The sequence below is a fragment of the Oncorhynchus clarkii genome, chromosome 7 (genome assembly GCF_045791955.1).
Source record: "Oncorhynchus clarkii lewisi isolate Uvic-CL-2024 chromosome 7, UVic_Ocla_1.0, whole genome shotgun sequence".
NCBI classification, from domain to species: Eukaryota; Metazoa; Chordata; class Actinopteri; order Salmoniformes; family Salmonidae; genus Oncorhynchus; species Oncorhynchus clarkii.
The window spans coordinates 40,752,892-40,768,578 of NC_092153.1; the positions used below are offsets into that span (position 1 = coordinate 40,752,892).

The window sequence follows — 15,687 nt, forward strand, 5'->3', positions numbered from 1 at the left end:
GATTTATCCAGCTAGGATGTGCCATGACTTTTCTGGACAGTTGATAAAAATATACATTTCCCCAGTTGAAAAATTTGCACACGGAGGCAGACAGGGCCCCTGAGCGCTGTGTTGGTCTCATCTTTCACGTAAAACAGGCCTCTCTCTGATACCTTTAAAAGGTGATTCATCAGCTCGCCTGATGTATAAAGCACCCTTGGCTTTGCCCCTTTATGGAGCAGGACTACACACCAAGTAGGAAACAATTATATGAGTGGGATCTACGGAATATCCCTGTGTGAGACCATCCCTCACATACACACAACGGACCCCCACTTCACACACATTATTCACGGTGCCATCAAAATGGATCTTTCCCTTCTGCCTAATATTAATCCAGTATTACAGTAAAACTAATACACACACTAATACACACACACACACACACACACACACACACACACACGGCTAGTGTAATATATCACAGGGTAAATACAAACGATCCCTCGTAAAAAAAAATCTATTTGGGATGATAGAACTCAAGCTATTAATGGACAAGACCTTTGGAATAACCATTATCATCGTCGTGGAGATCTTTATGCCTTTCCTCTGATGAGTGGCCAGGGACCAGCTGCATGGTGGTTGCAATAGAACTTCAATTCCCCAATTCCTTTCAACAAACACATACAGTACTTATTAATTTTATATACACTGGCAGATGGGGTTTATTTTTGGGACTCCAATGATGACATAGCCTGCGGAAATCAAAGAAGGGTAAAAATGCCACGCCCCTACGTCCTTCTCCTTAGCGTCCACCATCCACCATCCACCTCGCTCTCTCTCTCTCTCTCTCTCTCTCTCTCTCTCTCTCTCTCTCTCTCTCTCTCTCTCTCTCTCTCTCTCTCTCTCTCTCTCTCTCTCTCTCTCTCTCTCTCTCTCTCTCTCTCTCTCTCTCTCTCTCTCTCTCTCTCTCTCTCTCTCTCTCTCTCTCCCTCTCTCTCTCTCTCCTCTCTCTCTCTCTCTCTCTCTCTCTCTCTCTCTCTCTCTCCCTCTCTCTCCCTCTCTCCCTCTCTCTCTCTGCTTCTCTCTCTCTTTCTCTCTCTCTCGCTCTCTCTCCAAGGCTGTCTCCTCTCGTCTTGGTCTGGCTCGGTGCTTAAAAACCTGGACCTACAAACCTTTCGTCCCGCAGATGAAAAACAAATAGCTGGAACTGGCACCACCTCACACATCTACAAAGACACTGGAAAACAAGGACTGGGCACTGAAGGAATTTTTGATTATCTCCAAGTTTTAGAGATAGAAGAAGAAGATTGACGGACAAAGACACAATTTAAAAGTACACTTCCCAAAACATATGCTAATGCTATTTACCACAAAAACTGGATGGGGAGTTTCCCTAAACACCTGTGTTCTCAAAATGAGGATGTCTTAAATGGAATGTATTTGCAAAAACATCCATAACCAACTGAAGTCATGCTGAATCGTGTTCAGATAACAGGCAGTAACACTAACAACCTAGTAATACCACAGCTAATATACCTGAATATGAGCTACACGAGTTAAACTGTGTTCATAGCGGATCAAATGTTTGAAAACACTGCATCTCTGATTGAATTCCTGTCCTGCTCCCAAACCGCCTTGAGCTGTGAAGAGGAAATCTAAACCCTGGGAACGTCTCCGACGAATCATGAATACGGAATGAGAGACTGCTGAAATCTAAACCCTTTACCCGCCCAGATACCTTTTTCTAATTAAAGTGATGCAGTCAATAATAAACAAATGAAATATATTTTGTGAGCTTGGTGGTGAGTGAAGTGGAGTCTGGTGTGCTGGCTGTTCTCATTAGAGTGTTGGTAAATGATAGTGCCCCTTCACTGGGCACACACTTTAGGGTAGGGGGGTAGGGAGGAGGGATGCTGGGGTGGGGTGGGGTGGGGGGGGGGGGGAGCAGGAGGCGGAAGACGGAGCGAATCAAATCAAGAGGAACGGTAGAAATATAATATATATTATTTCAGCTGTCTTCTCCCTCAGAGTGAAAAACATACATTTAAATCCTATCCCCCCCCCCCCCCCCCCCCCCCCCTCACACAGTCATTTCCTTTTACGAATCACTTTAGCTTTTCTTTCTCAGCCTCTCGCTCCTTAAATCTGACTTGATGTTGAGGAGGAGTGAGCTGATCTCCAGCATAGCGTGAGCTGGGTGACAGCGAGAGAGCATGTCTATTTCCGCCACGGGCTGAGCCTGCAGTGGGCTGTGCAGACTGCACAGCAGCATATAGACTTTTAGATGTCATTTTACTGTCTTTTACTATTTTTCTTTTCGCCTAAATGACTCGCCCTACCTTTTCAACAACCCGTGTTGTTATAATGCAAATGAATGACCCCTTTACCCATGTAAATAAATAGTGGTGCTCCTCTAAAAGTTTACAACAAGGCCCACTAATTGTACCTACTATACAGTTGGAGTCCTGAGTATAGAGTGAATGCCTATCTAGATTAGCTCTCCAAACCTTCATCCGTTCTCTTCTCCTTTAGTTCTAATGCCTGAGTGTCTCTAAAGGATCATGCTTTTGTGGCAGTGTACCTGGGCAACGCCAGCAGACTATAGATCTCTCAGAATCCCTTATTGAATACTGCAGTGCTTCAGAGCCTGATTCATTCTACTGGAACCCCCCCCCCGATACCAATCTCTCCCTCTGTTTTAAACCCTCTCACTAATACCCCACAGATTTCCTCTCTATCCACTGTAGTGTATTTCCCTGATTTCTGTTCTGTGCCTCCTAGTCTCTGTGACTTTGTCTCTTGCTCTTCCTGTGTCTCCATGACATTGTGTGTGCTCCGTCATGTTTGCCTAAAGCCTTCCAGTGGGGTGTCCACGCCACAGCCACCTTGGCAGAGCAGGGGCTAATATTCAAAGACAGGGAACATGTGCCTTTAGTTGGTGGTTTGGGCATCGATGTTTGTTGGCTCGTCTGCTTGCGAGAGAGAGAGAGAGAGAGAGAGAGAGAGAGAGAGAGAGAGAGAGAGAGAGAGAGAGAGAGAGACAGCATCCTCCCTCCCCAGGAGAGGAGGAGAGGAGGGAAGGATTAATCCTTCCATTCAGTCCAACCACCAAAGCTTCACTTCACCCACTCTTTCATCTGCACAATTAGTCACTGCTCTCCATTCTATTGTAATAGGCACATTACTCACTGCTGGTGTGTAGAATAGAAAGACAACAACACAGTCTGCCACTGGAAAAAAAGCTCTGCATACGGGGGATTTAACTTTATTCTCACTTCAAGACTAAAAACGGGTTTTTCTGTACTTAAATACTCTGTCTTTTTCTTTATGATTCAGTTAATATTTCGACAGCCATGTAAATATAGCAGTATGTGTGTTTAACCGGTTATCTCTTAAATGACAGGGAACAAAAAATATGAGGAACCTGGTTGGAACACCACCAGTGATTACGTGCTAATGTATTGTACAGCTGTAGGATCTTAATTTGACCACTCTGTTGGAGGGGAACTTTCCTGCAATGCAAGACATTGTAATTTCCACATAGAAATTTCAGACTCGATTTTCCCTTACGGAAATGTATCAACCCCTGTATCAAATGTATCACAAATGTTCCATTAACTATAATCTACATAATAATGTACATTTCCTGTTGCTGCAGGATTCTTTTCCTGCCATAGTAATCTGGGTCAAATTGAGATCCTTCATATGTATAGCAGCTGTGTCTGCCAAACTGTTAACAACATCTACAGCCCTGGTGCAATAACCATTAAATGATCTAGCTGTGAGACATCTCTGAAACTAAAAACAGACCCAGGAGTTAAGCGCATGATGGGATTCTTTCAGTGGCGTTTACTTAACTCTCCTCTTCCTGTTTCTCTGTGATTCCCTGTGAGATTGTGGTCCACTGGGCTCTTCCCCGGCAATTATTCAGCAAATCCCTCCCTGCTGTTTGTTCCCTAAACGTTTCCCCAACGTTTCCCCAACGTTCCCCCAACATAACCCCACCACGAGAAGACATCCCTTTTTTTATCCACAATGCAACAGCACCACCCACATCAATTTATTCCTCTGTGGCTTTTTCTGTTGCGGTGTCCGTTCCGTAATAAGCATTGATAATTAGAAGAAAACTGTTTGAATGTTTGACCTAAGCTAATTAGAAAGTCTGCAGACTTGCCAGCAGGAATCCGCAATGGGATAATGAATCATAAAATGGTTCATTACTGCGCCCAGGGAACACTCTCAATCTCAATAAACGGACATGGGCCCTGGCAGACAAATCAAACCAGGACACACACACTTGCCTCATTTATCTGCTAAAAAGAACACAATAAAAACCGTTGCTCTAACAGTTTCTATTATTAAAGTGTCTCTCTCCCGATTCTCCTTTTCTCCTTCTCTCTTTCTCCAAACCCTCCCTCTCTCGCTCTCTACTCCTCTCTCTCTGACTTTTTCTCTTGACTCCCCCCCCCCCCCCCCCCCCCCCCCCCCCCGCTGCAGGTTTCATTAACATGCGTAACACACTTTTGTAAAAATAAAAATAAACTCCTTGTCATGTAACAACAACCACCTTTACTCCATGTGTAACTCTGTGTTGTTGTCTGTTCCCACCGCTATGCTTTATCTTGGCCAGGTCGCAGTTGTAAATGAGAACCTGTTCTCAACTAGCCTACCTGGTTAAATAAAGGCGAAATAAAAAAATATCACAGAGGACCAGACATACTGCCAACGTTTCCTAGTTGGGCCCCCTTCTCTCAGATGTTCATCATCAAAGCAGTAAAATAGCAACCCCCTCCAACTACACAGAGGATGAGGGCTCATAATAAACTCTAGCCATGTACTCCATCCGCAAAGCACAACGCAGAACACTAAACTCATCCATACCATAGCCCACTAACACTTACTGCCATATACTTGTACACATAACACCACACAATACTCCAGCCCCTGTGTAGATAGTACCCTGTTCCAGATCAACAGTTCCAGGCTTTTGTTCTCTAACGCTGACCCTCTCCCTCTCGTCTGGCTGCTCTGCTCTGTTCTCCCTGGGTTGGGCAGACAGCCTCTCCTGCTCACTAACAATGCTGCTGCTCCACTGCTTCTCCAATAAGCACAGACCTCTCTAGACCCACAGGCAAACATTCCACTCACATCAGCTCCCCGTCAGCTCTCCTAGGCAGCTCTGGTGTTCCAGCACTGAGCAGCAGCCATCTCCGTTGGTACTGAGCATGTCCCTGGCCTGCCCTCTCCAGAGTTCTCCGAGCCCCGGGACCCCAGAGGTAGAAATGTCCCAGTCTATTTTCTCCACGTGAAATTCAGCTTTTAACTTCCGATCCCTGGGGCCGTATGTATCAAGTTCCTCAGAGTAGGAGTCTGAGGATCAGGTCCCCCAGTCTATGCGATCGCATTCTTTGCGATCGAAAAGGCAAAACTGATCCGAGATATGTACGCTTGATACATATGGCCCCTGAGAATTTGCTTAACTTATTCCTAATAACATGATTTTATATAGCCTAACACCACTGGTCATATTATTTTGTGCTACTGTCCAAAAATGGGGTTAGAATTGATTATATATTTGTTACTGACACAGGCTAGGCTACTGAATGATATACGGAGTAGAGTGTGGGGACGATCAGCATCCGTATACGAGTACTGCATTTTACGAGCTACTCAACTCAGAAAAAAAAGAACAGAACTCAAACAACATACTCAAAACGGAGCTGGTGTCAAAACTGGAGTAGCTGGGCCAATCTTTCCACTGCAGGCTACGCACAGGGAGTTGATTTGCCCACAACAACAGTAAAAAAAAATTGGCAACGCAAAACTCTTAAAGGCCCAGTTCAGTCAGAAACATGATTGTCCTGTGTTTTATATATATTTTCATAATATGAGGTTGGAATAATACTGTGAAATTGTGAAAATTATGATAATGCCCTTTTAGTGTAAGAGCTGTTTGAAAAGACTGTTGCGGTGCGATGGAGTTTTGGCCTGCCTGGTGACATCACCACACAGTAAATGAGTTAATAGACCAATAAGAAAGAGCGTTCCAAACTTCTCTGCTAATAACAGCTAGTTTTCAGTTTTCCCCTCCCCTAGCAACATCTTGCTTGAGAAATTGCTCTTTGTTAAAGAAGCTATTTTTGTTTATTTTTGACCATTTTCATTTAAAACAATCACAGGAAGGTACTTAATTGTTACCCAGAAATGATTTGATATTGACATACAAATGGCTGTATTGGGCCTTTAAAAATGAACATCCTCCCAGAGTACTCCATTCTAGCACTTTGTTTCTATAATCCCCTGCAGGCTCAATCGGAAAGCCTTTATTCCGATACAAGCCCAGCGAAGAGAGAATCCAGGGCCCATGAGAGAATCCAGGGCCGGCGCAAAATGTCTGCAGGAACAACAGGCAGGACTGATTACTCTATAGTCATTTGTCCATGCTCTTTGACCCCTCTTCCTGGATAAGCACGGGCTAACTCTGACAAGATTGGCCCAGAGAGGCTGCTGGGGAAGCTTATTATAGACCTGTTGGCTAGCTTCCATACCTCGGAAATAACAAGGGTTCTTCTGACGAAGAGGAAGACTGCAAAACAAAACGGGTGGAAATGGCGGTCTATCTGTCAGCAGATCATTTGAGATACAGCCAGATAGTGAGAGTGAACACATCGAAATCCAACAGATAGAGCAGGATAGCGGAGAGAAGAGATAAGAGAATGTCGGGCGACTGTGAGAATACAACCTCAGCAGATACAGTACGTATGTCCACTTTCTTCCATTGCTGGAGTCCCAAAGAAGGTGTTATGCCTGGTAGGGCTGTGAGGTGCCAGTCGGGGCAGAGTATCCAGGAGCAGGTGAATCAATCCCTGTCCACGCAACCACACACACACACACACACACAGACCCACACACACAGACCCACACCCACACACACACACACACACACACACACACACACACACACACAGCTACTGTGGGGAACACTGCTGCCATGAACTATTGTGTTACAGGAAGCAAGTGTTGGCTGATATACGCAGAGGGGCAGGTTATCGTGCTCAGCTAACAACCTCCGAAGGAGAAAGGTCCGGTCTAAGGCGCAGAGAAATAGGCGGTTTCATGTTCATCTGTTCACGACTGGCTCAGGTCTGTAGGCGAACTATGAGGGGGAGATCCTCCCAAACTGATAAGGAAGACACACAAGACCGCCTCGGAAACAAGATGCGGCATCTCAAAGGTGTATCATGTCAGAACGTCTCATACGAAACCCTGTGTGTAACCTAGCAAAAAGGTTCAGATCATAGGCTGATTTGTGTGGGATGATGGAGGTGTAGTGAATGTGTGTGTATTTGTGTGGGAGGATGGAGGTGTAGATGTAGATGTAGCTTGGTACTTACAGCCCTTATAGATGTCTGTAGGGATCTGGACGGCGCTGTAGGAGTAGTTCACTTTGTTTTTAAAGTTGGGATCGTCCACAAACTCCAGCTTCACGGAGTAGGGGTTCTCCATCAGGTTCTCTTCCCCGTCTTCATCCTCCGTCTGCATAGAGAGATTCACAGAGAGAGAAACACCCTGTCAGTGGGATAAGCACAGGACAGCAGGAAACAGACGGCCAGAGACACGGACTAACACAAAACACCATGCACAGCCACAAACAAACACGAATGCACTCACTCAGGTCTGCATGCACAAGTGCATGCGCGCACACACACATATACACTTTTGGATTAAACAACAAAAACGTCAATTACGCCGCCTTTTAGGCTGGGTTTGGAGTTGCCTTCTATTCTTTGCCTCGTCACAAAGCAACAGCGGGTATCAAAGCAGACACAAAACAGTGAGAATCAATTAGTGTCCAAGATGGCTATCGCAGACACATTAAGGTGGCACACAAATGAACCCTGACAATAACTAACAACCAACACCACTCAATCACAGCTTTCTCTCTGCCACCCACACGAGCAGGGCAGAATCTCCAGCACACCCATGCAGTGTTACTTTAGGAAGCCAGCTGGAGCTGCCTTGTGTTTTATTTTGACGTTCACGACAACATAATGTCTATTGGAGGTCTGGTGCCGTGGCGTCGCCTAGGCAGAGAGCTGCTGTACATTTGGTGAATATTTGTAATAATTTATTTTCATAGCGTTTTCCCTGACAAACTTTTTGTTTTATGAATGACCTATTAGGTTATTATTATAGTCTAAATAGTGCGAATCCAGCATGTTTTCAAGACTGAAGTTGGCGGTTAGTTACTGGCTAGCTAGCTAGCTAATGTTAGCTGGCTAGCAGGCAATGTTTTGATTCGATGATGCCAGCTATCTGGATGTTGAGGAAGGAGAGAAGCCTGAATACAGAGGTACAGTAAACAGAGATGACAGCTGACCATGACCATAAGGAGAACTAAGTTATAAGGCTACTCATCGACAGGGCTGCAGTGGAGCAGGTTGAGAGCTTCAAGTTCCTTGGTGTCCTCATCACCAACAAACTAACATGGTCCAAGCACACCAAGACAGTTGTGAAGAGGGCACGACAACACCTATTCTCCCTCAGGAGACTGAAAAGATTTGTCAGGGGTCCTCAGATCCTCAAAAAGTTATACAGCTGCACCATAGTTGCATCAACACCTGGTATGGCAACTGCTCGGCCTCCAACCGCAAGGCTCTACAGAGGGTAGTGCGTACGGCCCAGTACATCACATCAAGCTTGGGGCCAAGCTTCCTGCCATCCAGGACCTCTATACCAGGCGGTGTCAAAGGAAGGCCCTAAAAATGTCCAAAGACTCCAGCTACCCTAGTCATAGACTGTTTTCTCTGCTACTGCACGGCAAGCAGTACCGGAGCACCAAGTCTAGCTCCAAAAGGCTTCATAACAGCTTCTACCCCCAAGCCATAAGACTCCTGAACACCCCCCACCCCCATTTTTACACTGCTGCTACTCTCTGTGTATTATCTATGCATAGTCACTTTACCTCTACCTCCATGTGCATTGACTTTGTACCGGTACCCCTTGTATATAGCCTCACTACCGTTATTTTATTGTTGCTTTTTAATCATTTGTTATTTTTCAGTTTATTTATTCATTTTTTACTTTCTTAGCACTGATTTTTCTTAAAACTGCATTGTTGGTTAAGGTCTTGTAAGTAACCATTTCACTGTAAGGGTCACACCTGTTGTATTCAGTGCATTTGACAAATACAATTGGACTTGATTTAATACTCCTGAATTACTACTGAAGTGTGGTGTGCTTTCTGAACCCCAAGTGGGTGCTGCATTTTGTTAGTAGTGAAGAGTTGTGAGCTAGCTAAACTAGGTGGGTAGTATAGAACTACTATGAATAAATATTTTTTTGCTCATCAATCTACACACAATACCCCATAATGACAAATCGAAAACAGGTTCTTAGAAATGTATGCAAATGCAAATATATACATTTTTAAAATCCTTATTTACATAAGTATTCAGATCCTTTGCTATGACAGTGAATGTCAATGCAAAAACCAAGCCATGAGGTTGAAGGAATTGTCCGTAGATCTCCGAGACAGGAGTGTGTCGAGGCACAGATCTGGGGAAGGGTACCAAAACAATTCTACAGCATTAAAGTTCCCCAATAATTCAGTGGCCTCCATCATTCTTAAATGGAAGAAGTTTGAAACCACCAAGACTCTTCCTAGAGTCAAGAACCCAGTGGTCACTCTGACAGAGCTCCAGAGTTCCTCTGTGGAGGTGGGAAAACCTTCCAGAAGGACAACCATCTCTGCAGCACTCCACCAATCATGGCTTTATGGTAGAATGGCCAGACGGAAGCCACTTCTCAGTTAAAGGCACATGACAGCCCGCTTGGAGTTTGCCAAAAGGCACCTAAAGACTCCCAGACCATTAGAAACAAGATGATCTGGTCTGAACTATTTAGCCTGAATGTCAAGCGTCACATCTGGAGGGAACCTGACACCATCCCTACGGTGAAGCACGGTGGTTTCAGCATCAAGCTGTGGGGCTGTTTTTCAGCGGCAGCGACTGGGAGACTAGTCAGGATGGAGGGAAAGGAACGGAGGAACGGAGCAAAGTACAGAGATCCTTGATGAACACCTGCTCCAGAGCGCTGAGGACCTTCGACTGGGGCGAAGGTTCACCTTCCAATAGACAATGACCCTAAGCACACAGTCAAGACAACGCAGGAGTGGCTTCAGGACAAGTCTCTGAATGTCCTTGAGTGGCCCAACCATAGTCCAGACTTGAACCCAATCGAACATCTCTGGAGAGACCTGAAAATAGCTGTGCAGCGACACTCCCCATCCAACCTGACAGAGCTTGAGAGTATCTGCAGAGAAACCTGTTTTTGCTTTGTCATTATGGGGTATTGTGTTTTGTTTGATAAAGAAAAAATGCAATTGAATCCATTTTAGAATAAGGCTGTAATGTAATAAAATGTGGAAAAAGTCAAGAGGTCTGAATACTTTCCGAATATTTTTTAAAATGTATTATAATATACATAGATAAATATATTTTACCACCTTTTTCTCCCAATTTCGATCTTGTCTCATCGCTGCAACTCCCCAATGGGCTCGGGAGGCGAAGGTTGAGTCATGAATCCGCCAAACCGCATTTCTAAACACCCACCCGCTTAACCCGGAAGCCAGCCGCACCACAAAGAGTCGCTAAAGCGCGGTGAGCCAAGTAAAGCTCCCCCTGGCCAAACCCTCCCCTAACCCGGAAGACGCTGAGACAATTGTGCACCGCCCTATGGGACTCCCGTTCACGCCCGGTTGTGATACAGCCCCGGGTTCGAACCCAGGTGTGTAGTGATGCCTCTAGCACTGCGATGCAGTGTCTTAGACAGCTGCGAGACTCGACTGGCCTAGGATTCAATCTTGATTATCTATCTACATATGACAAGCCTTGCCTTTTCAAGAGCCCATCGTAAAAATAAATAGGAATTAGATCTAAACACATCCTCTGGCAGAGCTTATTCATTTTATCTTTGCCTCCAAATCCAAAGGGAGCTCACTAAGACTCTGCAAGGTGCATACTGACAGAATATAGCACATAGCTAGTACTACAAATGAGTTAGGGCAGGCCTACACATCCACTGTACAATATACACACATACTGTATATATGCATTGCATACCATAAGGAAATCCATCATCCATCAAATACTGTATATCATACTGTATATCATACGGTATACCATACTGTATATAATACTGTATACTGTATATCATACTGTATATAATACTGTATACTGTATATAATACTGTATATAATACTGTATTATAAGAAGTGTTGGAGGTACCGTGTTCAAAAGGTTTACGAATGTGTTACAAAGTAATGCGTTACCGTAATAATATAACGGCATACTGTTCCAATTTGAGTCAAAATATTACAGTTACTGTAAGAAAGATGATGTTACTTAGTTACTTTTGTTATCATTCCCTTCCTAGTTACAGTTATTGATCAAAATAGATATTTGTGATGATGATGATTATTCCATGTCGGGTTGGCTCAATATTTAAAATCCCCACGCCCCAGATTGCAATTGTTTTTGTCCTGAGATTGAGGTCCTCTCACCAGAACAAAAATAAAACATAAACAAATACTCAAATACATATAGTTCATTACTGTATAGTTCACATTGAGACCTGCCCACATATCATGATTTAATAGAGCAGCAAGGGTTCATTGAATCTGACATGATAAAAACAGGTTTGTTTTTTCACAAAATGTAATTCAAGCCTCATACCCTGTGCAATAATTGATTTATGGCCGGGCTTTAATTGTCTATTAAAACGCAATTACAAGCTGTTGTTGGAGAAGATGGGAAGAGCAGAGCAGGGGGACACTTGTGATGATAGCCCACTGAATGTCAACGCTAGGAACAGTGTGGTCACAGACCAGGAAAACATGCTACAGTACCTTACAGGAAACACATCATCAGACATACGTCAACTGTCTCGTGTCTCCCGCTCTTGTGTGTCTCTCTCATACATACTTGTACATACACAGTTGTGCAAACACAAACGTATCTACACAAACTCACATGTTATAAAAACCCATTTACACAAGGCTACACTCACAGGTTATGGGCCTTAGTTCGACATCTATCTTTGTCGGTTTTGACTGTAATAACAATGTATAGCTCATAAACTGTCTCCTATTCCTCAACACATCCATTCATTCTGTCAAAACCTTCCCACTCAGCGAAAACGTTTCATAATCGTTCTGTCACCTTTTTTTCTTCTTCTCCTCCTTCCAATCATCTCCAACTGCATTACAATGTTAAACTGCCCCCCCCCCCCCCCCCCCCCACACACACACACACACACAACAATGACCCCATCACACAAGAACATAGACTTGAGAAGATGTGCAACGTTAAGGTCGCCGGTGACAGCGTACAAGTGGATGGTGGTGGAAGTGACCGTGAAGCTCATTGGTTGAACAATATAGCACTAGCCTTGTAACATGACAGCAAAGACAATGAATGCGTTCATGACGATGATGCGTATTCAGCAAGGGTGAGAGTGTTACAGCCTCACGCTGGTCTAGCAAAGAGGATCACTCGGTTACTGATGCAGGTCCGTCAAAACGCGTGAGGTAATTGTGTCACGGGGCAGTTTGTTGGCATGGGTGATTAGGTAGGACATGCTGGTTCATCGCTGAGGATGATTGGGTTAGAGGTGCTGGTTTATCAGTTAGAGAGGAAGTGGGTTAGGAATGCCGGAAGGATTAGTTACAATAAAGGTCTTTGGGTTCGAAGGGTGGATTATTGCTTAACATAAATGCAATTAGATTAGAAATACTATTGTATTAGTTGCAGGGAAGGTGACTGGCTTAGAGAAAGGGGTTGCATTAGTTACAATGAAGGTGATTGGCTTAGGGAAGTCGGGTTATCAATAACGGAGAAGGCGATTGGCCTTCATAAGCCCCTCGTGCATCATCAGCATTCTGTGGAGTCCCGTCCCGGTGTTTGTTTATCTCTCAGCCTGACTGTCATTCCAGTGAGGCCCTCTTTTTCCAAAGAGCCCAATCATAATTAACCAAGGCAGCTTCTAATTAGGAGCTGAATAAATCCACACAGGAAAGACTGATTGGTTCATTTTCTTCAGCCACCCACCACCTGTTTTGCTCGATTCATTACCCAATTTATTAATTTTATCTCCCCATTCTCAAGGTTTAATTAAAGGTTGAAGAGGCCAGGAATGACATTTTGAAGACTCTTTCATTTCCACTTTTACCCATCTAGGGCTCGCCCATGATCACAAGCATCTCTCGCCTCCAAACCCAGCTCATCCCTTTGATATTGTGTGTGTGTGTGTGTGTGTGTGTGTGTGTGTGTGTGTGTGTGTGTGTGTGTGTGCACGCGTGTGTGCCCATGTGTGTTGGTCAATCGCACAGTACAGATTGTGGATCACTTCTGAACCGAAAGCCAAATAACAGGGCTCCAAACTGAGCTTTGACAGTGTAATACGGTGCAGTGTATGACAAAGCAAAGAAAATCAAAATGCAAGACGAGTCTGTGTTTCAAATGCATTGAGAAGCTACAATAACATTAGTGTTTCCAGCTAGGTGGCCGACGTCTCTGCTCCTTGCCCTCCACCAAAACGCTCCCTTATCGTCATTTACAAGTTATATGCATTTCACTACCAACCAAATAGCAGTTTCAAATGAAAGTGAGATAATGCGGAGACCATTGCAATTTCACCCAGAGTGAGCTTTGTCTGTTCTCCGCTGAAGCCTAAGTAATAATCTTCTCTTGGGTGTGCCTGATCTTGTCTCTTTCAGTTGGGTTGTTCTCGCAGAGGGATTTTCCCCCAACAATGGCTGATAAAAACAAAACTCTAAAATCAATATCATATTGTTCTACTGACAGCCAATGAGGTGTTGCCGGGACAGGCCAAGACATCATGCCTATAATCTTTCATGTGTCGGCGTGTCTGTCTCTGTGTGCGTATTAAAGTCAAAGTAAAAAAAAAAAAAATTATAATGGGACCCTGCCAATGAAGACAGTTCATTGTCAAAGTGCCAGAGCAAGAGTTGGGGTGTGAATAAGGCTAGACCCCAAGATAGTCTTAACATGGGGTGTTATTAATCCCATTACTAAGCAATCCCCTCCAGTGCCACTACACATACTACTGTGGAATATTACCATCAATGAGAATGGCCGCTATGTGCTGTTTCTATGCCTGGACACAGCGATTAAGAGATTGAGGAACCAGACAGAGTCGCCTTTTGGGCAGGAACTCAACTGTGGACAGTGCCTATACCTACACAAGGGCGCTGCGCGATTCAATTTAAAGTTGTGAGAGATATGAAGTCCAGAGCATCTGGCCCAACAAGCTAATTAGATATTGTAATGATGGAGTGTTTATAGGTGAAAGGAGGGCATTACAAGCCCTGTTTGAATCAGGGAGAGAAAGGGGGGATCGGATGGGCAGACAAGGGGAGAGGGGAGATGGAGCAGACAGGGCAGACGAGGTGACAGTAGCAGCAGGAGTAGAGCCCGTGTACATGAGTAGAACAAGGGCTCAGGAGTAGAGCAAAGGTACAGGAGTAGAGCAAAGGTACAGGAGTAGAGCAAAGGTACAGGAGTAGAGCACGGGAACATGAGTATAGCACGAGTACAGGAGACGAGCAAGGGTACAGAAGTAGAGCACGGGTACAGGGGTAGAGCATGGGTACAGGGGTAGAGCACGGGTACAGGAGTAGAGCATGGGTACAGGAGAAGAGCACGGGTACAGGAGTAGAGCAAAAGTACAGGAGAAAAGCACGGGTACAGGAGTAGAGCACGGGTACAGGAGAAGAGCACAGGTACAGGAGTAGAGCACGAGGCCAGGATTAGAGCACGGGTACAGGAGTAGAGCACAGGTACAGGAGTAGAGCATGAGGACAGGAGTAGAGCACGAGGACAGGAGTAGAGCACGGGTACAGGAGTAGAGCACAACGACAGGAGTAAAGCACGAGGACAGGAGTAGAGCACGGGTACAGGAGTAAAGCACAGGTACAGGAGTAAAGCACAGGTACAGGAGTAGAGAACGAGGACAGGAGAAGAGCACGGGTACAGGAGTAGAGCACAGGTACAGGAGTAGAGCACGAGGACAGGAGTAGAGCACGAGTACAGGAGTAGAGCACGAGGACAGGAGTAGAGCACGGCTACAGGAGTAGAGCACGGGTGCAGGAGTAGAGCACGAGGACAGGAGTAGAGCACGGCTACAGGAGAAGAGCACGGGTACAGGAGCAGAGCATGAGTACAGGAGTAGGGCACGGGTACAGGAGTAGAGCACAAGTAAAGGAGTAGAGCATGAGGACAGGAGTAGAGCACGGGTACAGGAGTAGAGCACGGGTATAAGAGTAGAGCACGGGTACAGGAGAAGAGCACGGCTACAGGAGTAGAGCAAAAGTGGAGGAAAAAAGCACGGGTACAGGAGTAGAGCGGTAGAGGTAGAGCACGGATACAGGAGTAGAGCACGAGTACAGGGGTAGAGCACGGGTACAGGAGTAGAGCACGGGTACAAGAGTAGAGCACGGGTACAGGAGAAGAGCACGGGTACAGAAGTAGAGCAAAAGTACAGGAGAAAAGCACGGGTACAGGAGTAGAGCGGTAGAGGAAGAGCACGGGTACAGGAGTAGAGCACGAGTACAGGGGTAGAGCACGGGTACAGGAGTAGAGCACGGGTACAAGAGTAGAGCACGGGTACAGGAGAAGAGCACGG

The 15,687-nt window shown here is 45.2% G+C and overlaps 1 protein-coding gene across 3 annotated transcripts in view; it reads right to left on the bottom strand.

Moving 5' to 3' along the window:
- LOC139413315 (voltage-dependent calcium channel subunit alpha-2/delta-2-like) overlaps window positions 1–15,687 on the bottom strand; it is a 271,347-nt gene that overhangs the window by 66,084 nt on the left and 189,576 nt on the right. For all 3 annotated transcript variants that reach the window (XM_071160533.1, XM_071160532.1, XM_071160534.1), the window contains one exon: window positions 7,377–7,518. In XM_071160533.1, coding sequence (XP_071016634.1) covers window positions 7,377–7,518 — 142 coding nt within the window. The remainder of the gene's footprint in view (window positions 1–7,376; window positions 7,519–15,687) is intronic.